At 51.9% G+C, this 20,160-nt stretch overlaps 1 protein-coding gene across 8 annotated transcripts in view; it reads right to left on the reverse strand.

Moving 5' to 3' along the window:
• Positions 1-20,160, reverse strand: part of GTF3C1 (general transcription factor IIIC subunit 1) — a 73,343-nt gene that overhangs the window by 25,025 nt on the left and 28,158 nt on the right. For 7 of the 8 annotated variants that reach the window (XR_014235844.1, XM_082360789.1, XM_082360787.1 and 4 more), the window contains exons 8-21: positions 19,276-19,391; positions 17,877-18,186; positions 16,884-17,098; positions 14,183-14,319; positions 12,306-12,459; positions 9,379-9,482; positions 8,091-8,275; positions 6,346-6,600; positions 5,933-6,078; positions 4,692-4,789; positions 4,100-4,196; positions 3,805-3,982; positions 961-1,102; positions 428-563 (exon numbers count right to left, since the gene is read on the reverse strand). Coding sequence is in view for 7 of the 8 variants with exons in the window: in XM_082360789.1 (XP_082216915.1) it covers positions 428-563; positions 961-1,102; positions 3,805-3,982; positions 4,100-4,196; positions 4,692-4,789; positions 5,933-6,078; positions 6,346-6,600; positions 8,091-8,275; positions 9,379-9,482; positions 12,306-12,459; positions 14,183-14,319; positions 16,884-17,098; positions 17,877-18,186; positions 19,276-19,391 (2,273 nt within the window). In the remaining variant the exon portion in view is untranslated. The remainder of the gene's footprint in view (positions 1-427; positions 564-960; positions 1,103-3,804; positions 3,983-4,099; positions 4,197-4,691; positions 4,790-5,932; positions 6,079-6,345; positions 6,601-8,090; positions 8,276-9,378; positions 9,483-12,305; positions 12,460-14,182; positions 14,320-16,883; positions 17,099-17,876; positions 18,187-19,275; positions 19,392-20,160) is intronic. The other variant, XM_082360793.1, reaches the window with a different exon arrangement.

The raw sequence follows: 20,160 nt of genomic DNA on the forward strand, positions 1-20,160 counted from the left end.
GAGGACGGCACCGGACAAAGCGTGAGCTTTCATGGACCCCGGGGAGCCCAGGGCAGCCACAGCGCTCAGGTGCACGAGTCTCTGACGAAGAGACTGTGGGGGACCGCCACCCTCCTATCACACACGTACCCCCTCCCCGTGTGACCTCTGTCTTACAGACTTTCTGTTCTTCCTTTTAAAAAGGAATACTTGTCCACATCGCGGAATAAATTAGAATCCATTGGGGAAAAAAAAAAAAGGCCAGGCAGATATTTAAGGGGCCTGACATACCTTTAGTATATATGGAAGTTAATTATTTGTGTCTCTGGTCAATTTTCGTTTGGCCAGTTCAAAAACTGTGAGCCAGGAAAGGGAGAGGCAGGTGAGTAGCAACAGCAGCCCCCCGGGTGGGGGCCCGGGGGTGGCTGCCCACATCCTGAAAGCCCACCTTTTTGGCCTTGTCGATGATGTAGCTGGTCCAGATCCAGTTTCGCTTTAGGTGTCCGTAGAAACTGGAATCGAGCCCAGCGGCTCCCAGCCCATCTCCGGGGATAAAGCCTTCATCCACGACCTCACGGCTGCCCCTGGGAGATGGAAATAAACAGAAAACAAGCCCTCCTTGGGAACTGAAAAGAGAGCTCATGGAGTGGGTAGGGGGCATTTATTATAACTGTTACCTTCCCATAAAAACACCTGACAGGTGGAAATAAAGGGCTTGTCAAAAACCCGGACTGTTAGGTAAAATTCCCAATTTCTGCACTCTGGTTACTGGTTCTTTTTATTTCTTGACCATAGGTGAGCTAACTACAGCATGGCTGGGGCCAGATGTGAGCCACGGCCACCAACTTGCAGCCTCGGCACCAGAGGCTCAGGCTTCCGGGCCTGACGGGGAAGCCCGGTGGGGGGCGGGCCCGAGTCTGCAGGAGCAGGACGCCCGCGGCTCCGCATGCGGGGGCAGCGCGGGGCGGGGCGGGGACGCACGCGGTGTACTCCATCATGGCACACTTGCGCTCCAGCGTGTGCTTGTCCATGGCGCTCTCCTGCTCCTTCTGCAGACTGCCCTCCTCATCGCTGCCCTGATCTGGGCCGCTGTTCTTCCGGATGCGCGGGCAGCGCACCACGCCTAGGAAACCAGACACAAGCCCCGCTGAGGACACCTTCCGGCCACGGCCTGCCGAGGGGTGGCGAGAGAAGACTGGATTCCCTGTCTGTGACCAGGCTCCCCACCAGGGGAGAGGGTCTGAAACTGGGGGACCTCTTTGCACAAAATGCACAAAATGCAGAAGGCAGCGAGTTAAAGCTGGTCGTGACCCTGAGAAAAGGGCCTGCATGCAGCCTGTACTCTATTAAGGAGGCGAGGCGAGGCGAGCAGGGAACCAGAGAAACCCCACGCCTTCTTCCTTCCAGGGGGATGCCCCGGGGAGTTGTGCGCCGCACAGAGGAAGTGACGAGTGAAAACGGCTGCACACGGTGGTGGCTGCCAGGGTCGGGCTGGTGGGGGTCTAGACAGACAGTGCGAGGCAGCGTCACAGTCTCCCTGGGCCCACTGGGCTCCAGGAGCAGCCAGACGTTTCCTGAGTGCCCCAGAGGTGCATTAATTTAGTTGGGAAATTACATTCAGTGATTCCACCGTAAGGCATCTCTTGCAAGGAAATATAAAATACAACTAAAACCGTTGCTTGCGTCAGGCCAGGGAAGGCTATGATAATTTGCAGACTACCGAAGAGCCTCTCATAACATGGTCAGCGGGAGACTTTGGCCTGGGTGGTGGCAAGGGGCAGCGGGGAGAGCCCATGCCCTGCACCTCCCAGCTGGAGCTTTATGTGAGACGTCTGGTTCAAGCTTCACCTCAGCCCCACAAGGCGGTGGTGGTGTTCCCAGATTAGAAATGAAGAAACTGAGGCTCAGGAGGTTACAAAGAGCTTACCCAAGGTCATGCATTTGAATGGACCTTGAACCTAAGAAGACTTCAGGCGATGCTTCGCCTTGCACCACCAAGCTGCCTGTGGGAGATGCAGATTCAGGCCCTCCCCAGGGCTGCTGAATCCAAATCCCTGGACCGTGCCCAGTAATCTGCATTTCAACGGGTTCCCCAGGTACTGCCTGTGTGCACTCAAGCTCTGGGAGCCCCACTTTAAAGGATGCTCACGTCTTATTATTGATGGGGCAGAACCCCCTCAAATGTTTGTTGAATGAAGGGACAATCAATGCCTGATTAACGGACTCAATAAGCCTCCCACATTTCGGCTCACGAACGTGGGAAGGGATGGAAATTCACCAGTTGTCAAGCCTGAAAAACTTTGGTGCAAATAACATACTGGTTCGCAAATTTTTATCTAGGTATAAAATGCAGGGGAATTAGGGCACTTTAAAATCTGCCCTGGTAAAAGCCTAGCTCACTGTTGATGCCAAAGGATTCTACAAAACACTGTTTCTAAAATTTGTCTGGACCCATTAAAGGATCTATACAAGTGCTCATTAGCCTATTGGCATTAAAGAGTTCTACCCAATAAACATGTGGCCCCTGCTTTGCAAAAATCAAAGTGTAACCTTGATCTTCCAGCTCTGTGACAGAAGGAAGAGAGGGAGTCCTCTCCCAGGTGCAAATGGAATGTGGCATCCTTTTCCTCCTGGGACAGGTGGCAAGAAAGGAACTGATGAAAACTGGCTTAGAGGAAAGAGCACAAGACTGGAGGTTCTAACGCCTTCTACAAACCCTCCATTCATTCCATAAACATTTACGGGATGTCACCTATGTACCAGGCACTTTGAGACACGCTGGGGATACAAGCCAAATTTCCTGTGCTCAAGGAATTCCTAGAATGACAGCAGATGACAGTAAAGATGCTGGAAAGGCTTTCTCGGAGAGAGAATGCTTGAAGTAGGAGTGGCCATCTGCAAGGTGAACATAGGTCGGGATGTTCCAGAGAGAGAAGAAAACACAAGCCAAGGCTTAACTCAAAGCCCAAGTCATCCGACCCCACTGGACAGTCTGGTCAGTTCCTCCTCCTAAAGACCTCCCAACCTGTCCTCTGTCCTTCACTATCACTATCAGCGGACCTCTCCTGGACCCGAATCACAGCCCCTAGCTGGTCTCCCTGCTTCTACTCTGGTGCTTCTCAGTCTGTTCTCCACCCAGCAGCCAGGGCAACTTTGAAAGACCTGAGATCTTGGCTTACAACCTCCAATGGCTTCTCGCTGCTCTTAGAACAAATCTAAACTCTTCCTGTGTCCTGCAAGGCCCCAGAGTCTGCTTCCTGCCTGCTTCTCCATCTCATCAGCTGCCACTCCCCTCCCACGCACACCGGCCTCTTCTGTTTCTCCAGCAACACTTGGGGCCGTTGCACCTGCCTGGGATGGCTCGGCCTCATCCTTTAGAACTCAGCTCAAAGTCTCCTCCTCAGAAAGGCTGCTCCTGACCAGCCCAGTAAAACACCCTCGATTCATCACCCGGTGTGTTTCCTCCCCAGCTCTTATCACACTCTGGATCTCTGTGTGCTGTGTCTTCGCCAAGACAGCCTAAGTCCTGTTGCTGTGTTATTGGGCGTAGGAAAAGACACACACAAGGTGTTCAATAAATACCTACAGAAGGAGCAAATGAATAAAGACAAAAGCGAAGCTGCGTGGGCTCAATGGGGTGGAGGGCTAGTGGCCCTCCCAGGTGAGGCCCACCACTGTCCTTTCTAAGGGAGCTTCCAGGACACTCCAGGCCTCCAGGGGACAGTCGGAAAACCAGCAGACGGCTTCTAGTCTCTTCTAGCTCTAACTCCCGGCTATCCCACAGAAAGGAGGGAAAACGGCGAGTCCAGTAAAGACGGATGGTACCTAGTGGGGTGTTGAGGCAGACGCACTGCAGATCGAACCAATAGTTCTCCACGTCCTGCATTGAGTTCAGGACGTAGAGACGCCTCTCGAAGGGCCGGCTGCTGTGGGCCAGGTTGTAATGGGGGTCACAGGTGGTGGTGTCCACGATGACCACGTTCTTCTTCAAGAAGATAAAGACCTACGAGGGAGACACTGGATGGGGTGAGGGGAGAGCCTCAGCCTCAGCATCGGTGAGGTGTCTGGAAACTGCGCTTAGCAGTCAGGACCACCTTCATCTGGGCCTGGAGGCCGTTACCTGATCTTTATCCTGAAACTTCTCTGTGGGCCCGAACTGGAGCAGCCCCATGTAGCACAGCTTCTGAAGGTTCTCCACCACTGAGAAAATGTAACGTCTGGAAAACAGAGGAGGGTGGCGGGTTCTCAGCTGCCGTCAGGAGGTCTGCATGGGGGTGAGGGATGTGACTTGCTTCTTCTCCGCTGTTCGACCTGTGGGACCTCGAGGACGGGCCTCAGGCCTGAACTGTGCTGAGACCCAGAACCCCCATCCCAACACCAAGCAGGGCAACGGGGCATTGATCCTACTTGGGGGGCTTGAGTTCGAAAGTAAAAGTAACAAAAGGAAAGACCCACCTCATTACCTGCAGTCTTTATCAGCAGATTTTACTTTAAAAGAACCTTGAAAGCAAGTACTAAAATGTCCCAGCCCACACTGCATTTGCCTCTGTGCTTTATGTAGAAGGCACAGGTGGCTGAATTAATGACCTTGGGTCGCTACAACCTGGCAGGCAGAAACCTTTCCTCTTCCTGATCAACGATTACTCAGAAGCCCAACTCCAAGGGGCCTACCAGGACCCTAGGCCGCCCTGAGTCGGCTGCAGGGACCTCACCTCTTGTACAGAAGCTGTTGCCGGATGGGCCTGGGGAGAAAGCGGATCAGCGTGTGCTTCTTCAGAGGGTCGTTCAGAAACTCCTCGAGGTTGTCCACCTGAGAGGTGATTTTCAGGTTCAGCTCACCCTCAAGGGCAGGGTGAATTGCAAGAATTGTTAAAAAAACACCACTACTTTCCAGGCTGTGGTCTTGCTGAATCTGGCCATCCGTCCCATGGGGACAGCGCCCCCTCTTGCCTGTCCCTCCAAACCTCCCACATCTCTCAGTCCTGACGCCCCTCCCCTCCAACCCATCTGCCACACTGCTGGGTACAGTAAACAGGTGGCTTCACTCACTGCTGGTGGGCATGCAAAGTGCTAAAACATTTCTGGGGGACAATAGGGGAATATATTTATTCATACTAAAAAAGTTTTAAAAAGATGAAGGATGCTTATTGCCTTTAAAGCCAGTGATTCTACTTCTCTCCTTAACCTAAGATGAAAAATTTTGGAGCTGCCCACAAATACGTCTACCAAAAGGTATTCATCAACATGTCACTTACACCACCAAGAAACTGGAGCTTAAATGTCCAAAAATAGAGTATTGGTTAAATAAATTAGGGTACGTGCATAAGAAGGAATACTACGGATTTACTTAATATCAAGTTAAGGCAATGAAGTGGAAAATACAATACATTGTTCAGTGGAAAGAACAGATCATAAAAGAGTAAATACAGTATGGTCTCAATTAAATTTTTTTTTAAAAAGGAAGACCTCATATATATATATACATGCATTACATACAAACATGGCATAGGAAGAAAAAGACTAGAAGAAAATGCACCAAAAACACTAGCAGTGATACCTCTGAGTGATGAAGTTACAGCATTTCTATGGTAATTTCTATTTTTTCCTTTTTCTGTATTTACCAAATTTGTAAAAACATATTTTATTGCTATACCATAATTGTCTGTCTTTTGACTGATCTAGAAGAACAAGTCTTTGAAATATTTCCCTTGACCCACCATCTATCCATCCATCCACCCACCCAATCTATTCTGTCTGCCTTTCTTTCTATCTATCTATCTATCTAGCGAGCCACTCTATCTATCTATCTATATCTATCTATCTATCTGGCGAGCCACCCACCCAGCCAGCCAGCCAGGCAACTGCAAGTATTTTCCCTTGACCAGGTGAGTGTAGGCCCTCTGGTATGGAGCTGAGGGACCAGCCCCTGAGAAAGCCTGGGAGTCATCAGTACCTTGTAGCTGACTTGCACAATCTGGGTGAAGATGGAGAGGGGCAGGCAGAGAAGAATGTCGCTGACCAGAGCCCAGCCGAAGCCAAAGTCCTTGTGGATTGGGACGGGAGGGATGTAGCGCGTCCACGCGGCTTCATCCACGTACACTAGGGGAAAACAGGGGTCAGTCCCGAGACAGGGTCCTGGTCATGATGCTGGTATCGCCTCCCAGTAGGTCTTGGTTCCCTCTCACCACAAACTAGGGCAACACCCTCCTTGTCAGGCAGGAAGCCCAGAGGCTCAGGAAGTTTGGATTATGTCTTTGTTTTGATCAGGGCAATATGGGGACTCAGCCAGTTCAGATCATAAGGACAAGGAACCACCGTGACTCCCCTCTGGACCCCACTGTGGCCTGTCTGCCCAGGGCATCTCACCGGTCTCTGTGGAGAGCTCCACTTCACCCTCCCGGGTGGCTCCATCTTGGGTGTCCTTGGGTAGGGCATCGAAGGAGGCCTCCAAGTTGCTCCCGGAGGAGGATGGGGCCCCCGTCCTCCTTTCGCTGCTGAAGCCCGGCTTCTCCACCGTGTCGCTGGCAGGGTGCCCATAGATCAGGTACCACAGAAACATGTGGATCACCCGCAGGCGAGGCATTTTGGGCAGAAACCCTAGAGAACGCCCAAGTCCAGGAACTGGGGCAAGAAAGGAGGGCGATGCTTGAAAATCCCAGATTTAAGTGAGTTCAATTCATTCAAAAACTATTGAGTGCCACTGTATCCCAGGGGCCAGGGAGACAGCAAATGTTTTCACCCTCACGGGACTTACTTTCTAGCGGGAAAGGGCAGACAGCAACAAACTACCTAAGATAGTACATCGGATGGAAAGAGCTGATGCAGAAAATAAAGCAAGGAAGGCAGAGGAGGGCTATAATTCTACAGAGGCCTGGAAGGTCTCACTGGGGAGAGGCCTTAAGGGACGTCCTCGAGTTGGTGAGGGAGCGGGCCATGCAGACACCTGGGCGACATGCCCCCCCAGGGCGAATGCAAGAAGCCTGAGACGGGGGTGTGCCTGGCACATTCGAGGAAGGGCCAGGAGGCCCGAGTGACGGGGTGGAGCAAGGAAGGAGGAGCGCGCAGGAGGTGAGGCAGAGTGTAACAGGGCAGGGGGCCACCACGACAGACCCCAGCAAGAGGACCTGAGGCTGATGGGGACTGTGCAAAATATCCCAGAATCTAGGTTTTTCGAAATGGCTTATTTCTTTGACACAAAGTGCTCCTTGACTTTCCGCAGCGAGAGGAGACAAGTGAGAGCCAAGGGAGGCACAGAACAGGGTGGCGAGGACAAGGGACCGGGGGGCCCCTCCTCTGCCGTCAGGCCTTGACCATGCGAGGAGCTCTCGGCCGCCTCCTGTCCTCTCAGGCGCACGTGCTGCTCTGCTGCGCCGCCTCGTGCGCAGGCTTCTCCCTCCATCTGTACTTTCTAACTGTGACCCCTTAAGAGTCTGGGCCAAGTCCGTGTGCCTGGAGCCCTCAGCAAGGGAAGTCACACAAATGACCTCTCCTGCTCAGAACCCCCAGGTTGCTGGGTCCCCAACCAGGACATTTCTGCCTGACAGAAGTCTGTGAGCTGTCACCATTGCCCTCCTCCTCCAGCTGCACGCTGTGACCAGCAACTACAACTACACCCCAATTATGAAGGCCCGGCCGTGGGCACCGGCCCAGCACAAGCTGACATCAGAGCAGCTTGGTGTGGGGTGAGGGGAGACAGTCCTGTTCGAGATCTGCATCCCAGAAAATTAGATGAATGCTCAAAGCCATCAGTGGCTGTAACTACCAGAGGCTTGTGGGCTCAGGAAAGGCAGAGATTTTCTGTGGTTTACAGAATGTTCCAGCCCAAGGGTATTCAGCAGAAAGAGTTAATCTTTGTGAACAATTCCTCAGGTTGGGACCTGGCATAATTTCACCTGGGCCTCACAATAGCCTTGTGAGGTACTCCGGGCAAGAATCACCCCCATTTTACAGACAGGAAAACTGATGCCGGCACGTGACCAGCCCCCCACGACCCCAGCTGTTGATTCAGACCTGACTCTCTGCCTGCAGCCCAGGGCTCGGATGTGCAACACCAAGTGACTCAGAAGACCAAATGAAACACAATCAGACACTGACAAGAAGCTGCTTTTTACCTACAACAGGATGATAGTTTTTCAGCTGGGTTATGCCCATCTTCTCATCAGTCTTTTTCACCCGTCCACTTTCTAGTTTAGAGGAAGCATTCAGCTGAGAGTCTCCTGATCCTCTTGGGCCTCCTTTTCCTTGACTTTCTTCTTCAGCTTCCCCTTGAGGCACTGAAGGCTGGGGCGCTTTAACCCTGAAGTTCAAATATAAAATGTTAGAAAACCAAGGGCTGAGAAAGGACAGGGTCTGTCCTCAAGAATTTGGCCCTGGGGTTTCAAATCAACTGCCTGTAGGGGCCAAACAGGTGATGCAAACGGATAAAACATGTCAGGGCACTGGACATTTGGGGGTGACCTGGATAGTGGACCCCCACCTACGGGGCAGCTGCTACCTCGTGAGAAGGGCAGCCCCAATGTGCTGGGTCCTCTGACACTTTCATCAATGCCAGAAATCAGGAATTTGACATGAAATTAATTGGTAACTGATTCAAAGCACCTGTGGCCAAGGCATGGCAGGCCACAAAAACCAACATCTGCGAGCCCAGGCGCCACCTCTAATTTAAACCCAACTGAGAATGTTCTCCCACCGAGCTTTCTGCCGGTCCATTAGGTTGCTTATGAACAAAATGAAAGAAGACCTCAGAAAGGCAACCAGAATCATTCTGAGCTATATTATAAACTAGGCAAGTCTCACATGTCATAGGGCCTGTGACTTGGACCACTCTGTCCACACTCCATTAGAGAGTATGGAATTAAGAATGTTAGCAGAGGGGGGAGGAGGGGGCAAGATGGGGGAGGAGGGGGCAAGATGGCGGAAGAGTAAGACGTGGAGATCACCTTCCTTCCCACAGATACAGTAGAAATACATCTACACGTGGAACTGCTCCTAAAGAATGTTAGCAGAGGGAAACTCTGCTCATTATTCTGTAACAACCCAAATGGGAAAAGAATTTGAAAAAGAATAGATACGTGTATAACTTAATATATATATATATATATATATATATGTATAACTGAATCACTTTACTGTACACCTGAAACTAACAATATTGTTAATCAACTATGCCCCAATATAAAATAAAAATTAAAAAAAGAAGAATGTTAGGATTTTTTTCCTCTTAAAGAATCCAGAAATTGATCCTTTTTGAGACTAGGGGATCATGAACCATAAACCCCAAACCAGTGACTTCACTGATATCACAAAAGTATGAATAAAGGGCTTTTGTGGAAACTGCCTCAGGTTGGAACACAAACCCAGGGAGCGTCACTGTGAATTCCCATGGGAGCTGCCACTTGCCTGTTGGCTGTGCTTGAATTGGACATCCGGAAACGAACCTGCTCGATAGCACTTCTCACGAGAGGGTCGTTCTGGTCCATGGACGGGTGCACCACCAGATCCACCTGCGGAGAGAGGTCGGGGGGGTCCCAAAGGGCAGGGGAGGTGCCAGGGGAGACTTAGTTCCACAGCTCGGTTCCCTGGTGGAACCCTGGTTATACCTGCTGTCACTGACATTTCCAAAAGGCAGTTATGAAACGGGACGTAAAATGCTAAACAGTTTGCCCTTACAGTTTCTGGCATCAAAATCCCTCAAGTGCCCAAGCCAGAAAGCTCCGCCATCCGTAATGTGCTGCTCTGACTGGTTAGGAATTCTGCCCTGCAGCCCCCCAGCTGGGCTGCCATGGCCCACTGGTCCTGGCTGCTACCTGGGGGGCTGCTCCCGACACCCCATCCTGCTAGCTGAGCATTTCCCACAGTTGCTCGGGAATCCTGAGGGCTTCCATCTGGAAGAGGTAAGCGGCTTTCATTAATCTCCCCTTGCTGAGAGTGCCATCGGGGGACTCCTGCCAGCTGTGCCTCTAAACAAAGTGACAGAGGATTTAGGGCTGCCTTTGTTGTTTTAGCTTTTCCAAGGTACTGAGGCTTAACAGTAAGGTGGTTATCATTTCTCGAGTGATAACTAGACTCACACATGGCCATAACTCGGTGGGGCTGAGCAGCAGATGGGAGTGTGAGGCCTGGGCCCCAGGAGACAGCAAGGTAAGGTTTTCTAAACAAGTAACCCTGGCCAGCAGGCTTCGTGCCCAAAGTGGCCTGAAGAGGGTGGGTCACAGGGGACAGGTGGCCACGCCTGGACAGGGACTCCAAAGGCCACACGTGGCTCCATCTCTTCTGCTCCTCACTTGGGAAATGGAGACCCTTCCCCGCTGCCCTGCCAACTGTTTTCGTGGTTTTGTGAGGTTCAAATGAGATACAGTTAGGCAACACCTCAGAGAATCTATAAGCCAGGTGCAAATACAAAGCATTCCTAGTTCCCCACTTTCCGCAGCCAAATGGCCGGGCCAACTTCCCAAAAGTCTGATGGACAGGGCAGGATGCAGGAGCAAAGGCAAAAGGCAGGTGCCGGACACAGCAACTCCAGCCAGCGTGGCTCCAGCAGATCGGCGGGAGCCAACCAGCAGCACATGCTCTGGGTGCCAGAGAAAGTGCTGCCGAGAAACTGAAGCTTACTCTGGAGGCAGATGTATAATACGGTGGCCCTTCCAGCTGGCAAATGGGCTACTACAGTGGTAACCCCCTGGCAAGAGGCCCCCAGTACTGGGACACTGATCGATCCTCAGTGTTCACCTGGGACACTCACTCCTCATCCCCACCTCTTGCCCACTCCCTCTGGTACCACCGATGGATATGGGACCAAATAGGCATGGGGGACACGGCAGATGTCCATATGTCTATATAAACACAGTCTCTCTCCACTCCTAGGCTGGGGGGGGGATTTCATTTCCCTGCTCTCGGTTACTGCCTGAGGAGGCTGCACATTGGAAAGACCTGCTCCGTGAAGACCAGCAGAAATCAGAGGCATTGCTGCTGACCGGCTGGGCTGCTGTCCCCCAGTGAGAGAGGTCAGCACCAGGCCCTCCTGCCATGCTCAGGGGGATGAGAGGCAGGCAGCCTGGGGAAGGGAGAGGGGCGATGTCAAGGGGACTCACAGCAGATACAAAAACTGATGAGCTGCCCAACTTGGAATGGTAGAAACAGAGTTTTTTAAGTCATTTTCTGGTACTGCTCTATGTTTCTCAAATTTCAAAGGTCTCAAAAAAATAAGATAAAGTAAAAAAGACCAGAAATGACCTTGCCAGCTTATTAAGAAAACAAAACATCAAAGCAGAGCTTTCTTAAGGCAGAGATTTAAAACGTAGTCAAAAAAAGGGCAGGAAATTACAAACGCCTATTCCGCAGCACCATTCCCTTTGGTCCCAACGCCCAGCCGGGTATCTCAAATGACTCTGACCCTGAAAAATTTATGCCTTAGAATATGTGCAAAGCCACTGAGCTGCAGTTGCTATGGGAATGGCCCAAACTTTAAACTTTACAGAAACAGATAAATTGGGAAAGAAGAGATCCACTGTCCCCGTTGGACGACCCGGCAGTGCATGCTAATTGAGTCACTGACATCATTTCCTCTGGGATATGTTTCTGCAGATTTCTATGGCTAATGTTCTTGCTGCTTAGTCTAAATTTTCCACCTTCCTTTTTTTTTTTTTTTTTAAATAAATTTATTTATTTATTTATTTTGGGCTGCATTGGGTCTTCGTTGCTGTGCTCGAGCTTTCTCTGGTTGTGGCGAGCGGGGGCTACTCTTTGTTGTGGTGCATGGGCTTCTCATTGCGGTGGCTTCTCTTGTTGCGGAGCACAGGCTCTGGGCGCGTGGGCTTCAGTAGTTGTGGCACGCGGGCTCAGTAGTTATGGCTTGTGGGCTCTAGAGCGCAGGCTCAGTAGTTGTGCCGCATGGGCTTAGTTGCTCCACGGCACGTGGGATCTTCCTGGACCAGGGTTCGAACCCGTGTCCCCTGCATTGGCAGGTGGATTCTTAACCACTGCGCCACCAGGGAAGCCCTAAATTTTCCACCTTCTAAATGTTGCTTAATTTCTCCCAGTACTAGTCAGCTGAACCTGGATATGCCTCCCTTTCCATCCTCTCCTTCGAGGCTGGCTGTGGGGCAGGACACCTGCCTTGGGCTGCACAGGCTGCTCTACAATCCAAGCAGGTTATTCCTCTTTTCTGTTTCCAGCTTCCACAGGAAGTGGAGATAATCCCTGTTGCCGCAGTGAGGAGGCATAATGGGAAATTCCGAACTATCAGCAACAAAGGAACAACCGAGGGACAAGGATGTGGGAAGCTGGGTAAGAAAACACCCAGCACGCGCGGTGGTCTGCGTGGTTACCTTCTTCTTTATGCCGTCTTGAATGACTGTCGTCCGATACAGCCTCAGGAGGCCTTCCTCGGACAGGTTCCGCACCAAGCGAACGATGGACTTCTTGCAGCACTTGGTGGACACACCTTCTTGCTTCTCCTGATCCATGATCATCTTCTGAATCCTGCAGCATCACAAAATAAGCCGTTAATATTCCCAGTCTCAACATGGAAGGCCTTTCTAAACCCAGGCAACCGACACCTGCCTAATGGGATCCAGCAGAAAGTAGGGGAGAATTAAAGGGTGTTTCACCACTGAAAGGATGACTTCTTAAGATAGCAAAGATCACCTCCCTTTGTGATCAATGAGTTAGCTAAAGACAAGCCACCGTGCACAGCAGCTTCACGTTCTGAGCCTTTCACCAGGAACTAAAGAGATTACGTGATTCGTGACAACGATGGTGGGGAAACTGAGCTCCGTGATGGAAATCTGTCTTCACTGAGTCTCCATGCTAATTCAACATCCAGCTAAGGAATGTTCCAGTTTACCACTGCTGACACCCTCAGATCTGAAGCTCTTTTGACTCCTCTCCTCACGTATCTTCTCTCTAGATGTTACTGAGTCACTATGGTGATGCTTCTATATCACTACTCATAGAATGGCAGGCCCAGAAGGGATATTAGGAGCACCTAGCTCCATCTCACCTGCACAGAAGAGGAGACCCAGGCAGCAGTATCCACAGGCGGTCTCCCCATCCCCTAGTTAGAGAACTCACATCCTTGACTCAAGGGTAAGGCTCCTTCCAATCGAGTGGCTTTGACCTTGGCTGCCCAGAAGCCCAAGGATGCCTCCCAGGACGTGGTGGTAACAGTGGGTTAAAAGGACCAAACCAGGGAGCAGAGCCCCCACTGCACCCTGGACACAGAAGCTCCACATGTGTCCCCTTTTTTTTTAAACAGATCTTTATTGGAGTACAATTCCTTCACCATACTGTGTTAGTTTCTGTTGCACAACAAAGCGAATCAGCTGTATGTATACATGTATCCCCACATCCCCTCCCTCTTGAGCCTCCCTCCCATCCTCCCTATCCCACCCCTCTAGGTGGTCGCAAAGCACCGAGTCCATCTCCCTGTGCTATGCGGCTGCTTCCCACCAGCCAACTATTTTACATTCAGTAGTGTACATAAGCCGATGCTACTCTCACTTCGCTCCGGCTTCGCCCTCCCACCCCATGTCCTCAAGTCCATTTTCTATGTCTTCCTCTTTATTCCTGTCCTGGCTCTAGGTTCTTCAGAACCATTTTTTTTTTTTTTTTTTTTTTTTAGATTCCATATATATGCGTTAGCATACGGTATTTATTTTTCTCTTCCTGACTTACTTCACTCTGTACGACAGGCTCTAGGTCCATCCATCTCACTACAAATAACTCAATTTTGTTTCTTTTTATGGCTGAGTAATATTCCATTGTATATATGTGCCACATCTTCTTTAGCCATTCATGTCCCTTTTGTTTTTGTTTTCATAAAGGATTTTGTTTGAACAAAAGGCTCCCTGGAGAACTAATAACAATGTTTCTAAGCTGATGCTATTACCTGCCTCCGTTTCCTCTCACCCCTTCCTGAGCACCAAATTCCTCAGGAAGGAACAAGGCAAATGCACTTTCCCCATGACCTCTGTTTCCTGCTCCATCATTCTCTCCCTGTCAAGTGTATGGATATTTCTCAATGTCTACACTTTTCAAATCACACAAACAGACTGCAAATCCTTTCTACCACAAAGGGCTCCTATGAGAATCTATACAGCAGAAGAGAGATGCAAATGCCTCTAAGTCGTTTCTGTGGATGGCGATGACTGATTGATGTGGGATTTACTATTAATGCAAGACAGACAGACAGACTACTCCTTACGTGAATAAGCTCTCGATTAAGCGGAGGTTGGTGACAGCCTCTATGATCAGATTCCTGCGTTTCAGCAGTCGGTAAGTCTCATGGGGTTTGTCTTGGCCTGGGCCGTGCTTCCCAGTCTTCTGGGAACTGCTACTCTCCTAGAACAGGGACCAAAAGCATGAGAAAACTATGGACTCAGCAAGGTTTGGGGGCCAGACACCACTCCTGCCGGTATGCTTTCCCTCTTTACGGAATTTCTACACCGTATTTCAAGAAGAAAAGTCAAGAGGATTACTGCCCCCATAGGATCCCACTACCCCACTATTTCAGTGCTTTGTAACAGCACAGACATCTGCCAGCAGAGGATCCCAGAACTTTATGAAGATCAGCTGGTTTCAGAACAGAAAGCAGAGGCATCTACTCCAGCCCTTCCCAGGGAAGGGGACCGCATTCACTCAATCTTTACTTGGTTCTTCCGCAGTGGAAGGAAGGAAATGGACAGACTCAGGGCCGACTCCCTGCCATCACTCTATGGGGCTTCTTCATCCAGAACTCTCAACCACCTCATTATTATGGTCCCCATTTTATGGAAAAGGAAACCAGGGCTCAGTGAGGTGAAACCACCATGCCAGGTCCCAGGGCATGAACGTGCGCCAGGACGGGCTTCTGCCTCCGCCTCAGGGAAGCCACGGGCAGCCTCTCTGGGAACATAAGGGAGATGCAGAGGCAGGCTTCCGAGTGGATCAGGATGAGTGGCGAGTGAATGATGGAGAAAAGAGCGGACGGGTGCCCTCCCCCACCCCTGCTGCGACGCCCACTTTTCTCTTCGTGGTTCCTTTTAGCTTCCAGGAACTTAGAATCTGAACTTGTTCCATCTGCCTTTGGATCAAAGACGCTGAAGCCCAAATGTGCACCCTGAAGGGAAAGGAAATCCCAACCCTAACACACTCCTGGCAAATCACTCAGCATAATTCAGCGCCACTTGGCGGTCCCATGGCCTGTTTTGCTGGACGCCCTCCTCGCTTGGAGAAGTGCTTCGAGAGAATGAGAACACACTTGAGGAGGCGCCTTGGGCCGGGGTCCCATCACTTCCCCGCTGGCACCGGTGCTCTGGAAGAGGCTCGGTTCTTTCCTGAAGGGGGCGGGGCTCGAGGGGTGAAAGAGTCACAGATCCAAGAAGGGGCCCAAGAGTGGCAGAAAGACTTTGCTTCTCTCTTGCGTTTCAAAGCAAACATTTTGGAGGAGAACCACGTGAGAAAATCTGCCTGCTTCCCACGGTGCTGCTGCAAAGTGAACACATGCTTCACCAAGGGACCTCCAGACAGGACAGTTCACGCCCCTCTTCTCAGCAAGTGGGCAAAAAGAAGGACAAGGTTCTGCCATTACTCTGGGGACAGATTTCTAAGAGGAAGAGAAAGAGCTGAGCTAGGAAGCTAGCAGCAGGATTGGCAGGGCCTGGAGGGAGTGTGCTGCCGGGGACATGTGGACCTGAGGAGGAGGTGCAAAGGGGGTGGCAGGGCCAGGACGGCAGGTGCTTCAGGTGGAGACAAGACCAATCATGCCTTGACAAAGAATCATGGCATCCAATGACAGGATATAGCTAGAAGGTTCTAGAAAATTCCACAGAAACTCTCCCCCACCCCATGCCCCATCACTCCTGCTGTAGGGACAGAACCCAAGCTCAGGCTTCCACACCGGAAACGGAGAAGCAGGGCAGGGTGGGAGCTCCACACCCACGGGTTCCACTCTCCATTTTGTCATTAACTGAGCAGGCAAGTCCCTCAGTCCCCAGAGGCTCTGCTCGCCTCCTCCTGACCAGAGCTGGCTTTCATCTTACAGGGCTGCTGTGAAGCCTGAACCAAACAGCAGCAACAGCAACAAAGGCCACCCCGATCCCAAGTCTGTTCTGTGCTGGGCAACTGAGGCACCACTGGCCGTATCTGAGGCACCTTCCAGCGACCAAGGACAGCACTGAGTGAACTGAATCACATAATGACAAAGGCATTCCTGTGTCAACTGCCTTTTAATCCTTCTAATTACACTGAGGATAAAGTATTGGTTTGATTCTACTGTCTTTAACACTGTGAAGTACAACACTATCTGACCAGAATGTACTAAGAAAGTTTTGTTTTTATCAGATCTATTTTACGATCACCTTCTTTTTATGGCAAATGATACTGGCTTCTCATCTAAAGCAGGGTTTTTCAACCTCAGCACTGCTGACACTTCGGGCTGGATGACGCCGCTGTGGTGTGCCCTGCATAGTCCAGGACATTTAACAGCATCCCTGGCCTCTGCCTACGAGATGCCATTAGCACCCCCTCCCCAATGTGACAACGAGAAATGTCTCCAGACATTGCCAAATGTCCCCCGGGGGGCAAAATCGGCCCAGAGTGAGGTCCACTGATTTAAAGTAGCCATACACATTTTTCCTTCAAAATATATTTAAGTAGAAAGAGTACGTTGTTGGAAATTTTAAAACCCTGTAAATAATATGCAGGTGATTTCTGCTAAAGGCGGGCTGCGTGAAGGTGGTGTGTCAACGAGCATTGCATTCCTCCCGTAGAGGCCCCCCCACCTACACTGCCTGAGCATGTGGCACTTTTACTATTATTCATTTTGTTGTTGTTGTTGTGATTCTTAAGCACAGAAAAGCCAAGGCTGACGTCCACCTGCCACAGGCTCCTCCCTAGAGGAAACGCCCTCCCCCGTGGGCACTCACCTTTGGGTTTTCAAGCCTGACCTCTTCGATCACAGCGATGTCGCCGCTGTGACTCTCCATGCAGTGGGAGCCCAAGGACACGCCGGGGTCTGCGGAGCTGCTGGTGTCCAGGAGGTTGTCCCCCCCGAAGGAGCTCTGGCCGGCTCTCTCAGCCGCTCCCACGGAGGAGGACGAATGCTTCTTCAACGGGTGAAGGCTGATGACTTTCCACCCCGCTGCAGTGGAGGACAGGCGTAGAACGGATGAACCGCGGCCACAGCAAGGGGAGAGCGAGAGGGGCACTTCTGCTCAGCTGCCGGACCAGAGCCGCACAGGCCAAAGGAGTCCATGTGGTCAGTTTAAGACGAGGGAAGTGGACCAGCAAGCAGCGAGCCGCACCCTCCGGACTCCGACCCCCACCCCCGATGTGCAAATCTGTCATCAGCACCACCCTCCACGTGTTTTAAGAAAAGTCTTCCATAACTAAACTAAAACCCCAAGGGCTTCTTACATAGGTTGTTGGAGGGAAAGGGATAGAGGAAGTTTAGGGAATTCCATCCCTTTAAGAGTCAACACATAACAAACAAAACATCCGCCAAGGGGACTTCCCTGGCGGTCCAGTGGTTAAGACTCTGCGCTCCCAATGCAGGGGGCCCAGGTTCGATCACTGGTCAGGGAATTAGATCCCACATGCATGCCGCAACTAAGGAGCCCACGAGCCGCAACTAAACGGAGCCCCGGCGCAACCAAATAAAAGCAAAACAAATAAAACATCTGCCAAGGAGAAATGACTTGCCAGCAGCCTGGAGACAGACCACACAAGCACCTCCTAAGCTTATGATTATGTGATGCACATGACACCAACAAGTCCCTAGTTAGGGCAGCACCAAGGCCATCCTCAGGTGTCTGCTGGACTGAACGTCCCCAGAGCCAGGCAGGACAGGCAGCAGCTCAGACTGAGGGCGCGCACCCCCCTGCCCACCCCCCTACCCCCCACCCCGAGCACGCCCCTACCCTTGGTCGGGGTGGTGTGGTGAGGCTGAGTCCTGAGACCGCCGTTCGAGAAGGACTTCGAGTCCCGCTGTGATCCTCTGCCTCTCCTCCTGCAGCCGCTGCCCTCCTCCTCGCTGTCCGACTCGGAGAGGAAAGCGTCCTCGCCCTCGGGCAGCAGGGACTCCTCCTGCACCGCGGCCAGGCTCACGGTGGTCAGCAGCTCGCTCCGCGCCTTCTCCCTCTCGTACTGCCGGCTCAGGTCGCTCTCCTCCGCAAACACGCAGGAGATGTACTTGGTGGTTCGCTGCCGTCCTTCGTCCTCCATGAAGCCCTGGAGGGGACGAGATGTGTCTAAGACACTGCAGAGGACGCCGGGACACCCAGGCGTTCGGGTGACCGGGCTTCTGTGGTGTCTGTTTCCTTGTCATCCCCACATTCCCCCACGTCTCCTCCACCTCACGCCTGGGCCCCAGCTCAGCCCCTCGTGGGTCCTCCCGTCTCGCCGTCCCTCAGGTTCTGCTTCCACAGGAAGCAACCCCGACTGTGTGTCTCCTCTAGGAGACTGTGAGCTCCCCGCTGGGCAGGGCACTAACTTGGCCTTCCGCAAACCCCCGGGGCCTGGCACAGGACGAGGCCTAGGAGAAACGGTCAATAAGCGGAATTCGACGGTTCCTAACTGTTGTCACACACTCGGAGTCAGGGCCTTGAGGTCACCAGCTCCGTTCGGCCACTGCCGTGGGGAGTGGTGGTGAAGCTGTCACTCAGCTACTCCCTTCTGTCTCCTACAACAGGGGAAAGGGGCTTTCTGCCCTTAATGGCAGAAAGAGTAACACCTTCCACGTACCAACCACACGCCAAGGACAGTGCTAAGTGCTCCACAATCATTAGCTCAACTGTAATACTGCCTTCCAGCAAAATGGCCAGAAAGTTGGCAAGAAGGGAGCGAAGCATAACGGGCTGAGATAGCAGGTCTGGGTCCCGAAAGGGGACACCAGACACAGTTGGCCGACTCGGGGTCCCCAGGACCCAGGCAAGGAACGTAAATGAGAGGGAGGGCCGGCTGGGACTGAGGCCTGGGGGGTGCCCGCTTTGTGTCTGGGCGCCATCGGAGGCGCCACCTCAGCTGATGCCCCACGCGGGAGTGGGGGGCCTGCTCCCTGGGCTGCAGCATCTCCTGCTGACTTTTCAAAGCTGACAACTCATTCAATTTTCAAAAAGCGAAAACCAACAAAATCCACAGTGGGGGTGGGGTGGGGCACACTTGTGGGCTGCGTTCAGCACTCCCGCCCTCCCTGGCAGCCATCTGCCTCCTTGACCGAGACGGAAGGCCGACCTGGGCTCCCTGGGCTCCCGACATCTGAGACAGCCCTTCAGAACCACGCTGTGTGCACATCCGAAGACAATGAACTCACGCTGTTACCTTGACCACTTTGAATCTCTGAAGGAGACGGCACAGCATTCTGGCTTCCAGTTTTCCCACGTTCATAGCCACTCGGATTTCAGCTTGGGAAATGCCTTTCGTGCCTCGACGCTCAACTATGTGAAACAATACACTTGAACCCCAGCCTCCGCCATGGAGCCGTTCTGCACAAGTCAGGTCCGTTCCCAGACATTTCAATGCGGGGAAACCGACAAACAGAATAAGACACCTGCCTCCTCCCACCCTCCCCTCCCAAGACTCTGAATGCTCCGACTCATTGCTCATTTTTAAGCGCTCACTATCTGACTCTTCCACGTCAAAGCTGTATGTCAAGCAACCGACGCCCGATCCACCGAGTTCCAGGGACGCTGTTTTATCCTGCAGCAGGAAGTGTGTGCTTTCACACGAACGAACTTTCTCAGCTAAGTTAAACTGAGCCTTTTAAAAAGCACCGAAGGAATTTTTAAGGAAGAACGTCTGCCCATCCTTCTCGGTAGGCTCAGAGGCACTACAGACACCGATTATTGCCTTATTCCGTAACAGCTGCCAGCCAGCAGGGGCCACAGAAGGAAATAATGCTATTTGCTCCTGTAATAAATGACCAGTAGGCAACTGTGCTCTATTACTTGCTCTGTCTGGTGTGTCAGCTCCTGCCCTGCTACACGCTGTGCTATTACTGCATCTTCCTCCAATGAGCCCTTTCAAATTTACTCGACTACTCAGGGGGTGGGAACTCCAGGAAGGAGCCTGGTGGGGTGGCGGTGGGCGGGTGTCCCTCCAGTAAAATACTACAGGGCAGACTTCGGGGCAACACTCTTGGACCATTCAGAAAGAGCTTCCCCTTTATTTTTTGATGTGGCATACACTTGAGGCCGCCAGGCAAAA

Source organism: Balaenoptera borealis, assembly GCF_965194805.1.
Source record: "Balaenoptera borealis genome assembly, chromosome: 16".
NCBI classification, from domain to species: domain Eukaryota; kingdom Metazoa; phylum Chordata; class Mammalia; order Artiodactyla; family Balaenopteridae; genus Balaenoptera; species Balaenoptera borealis.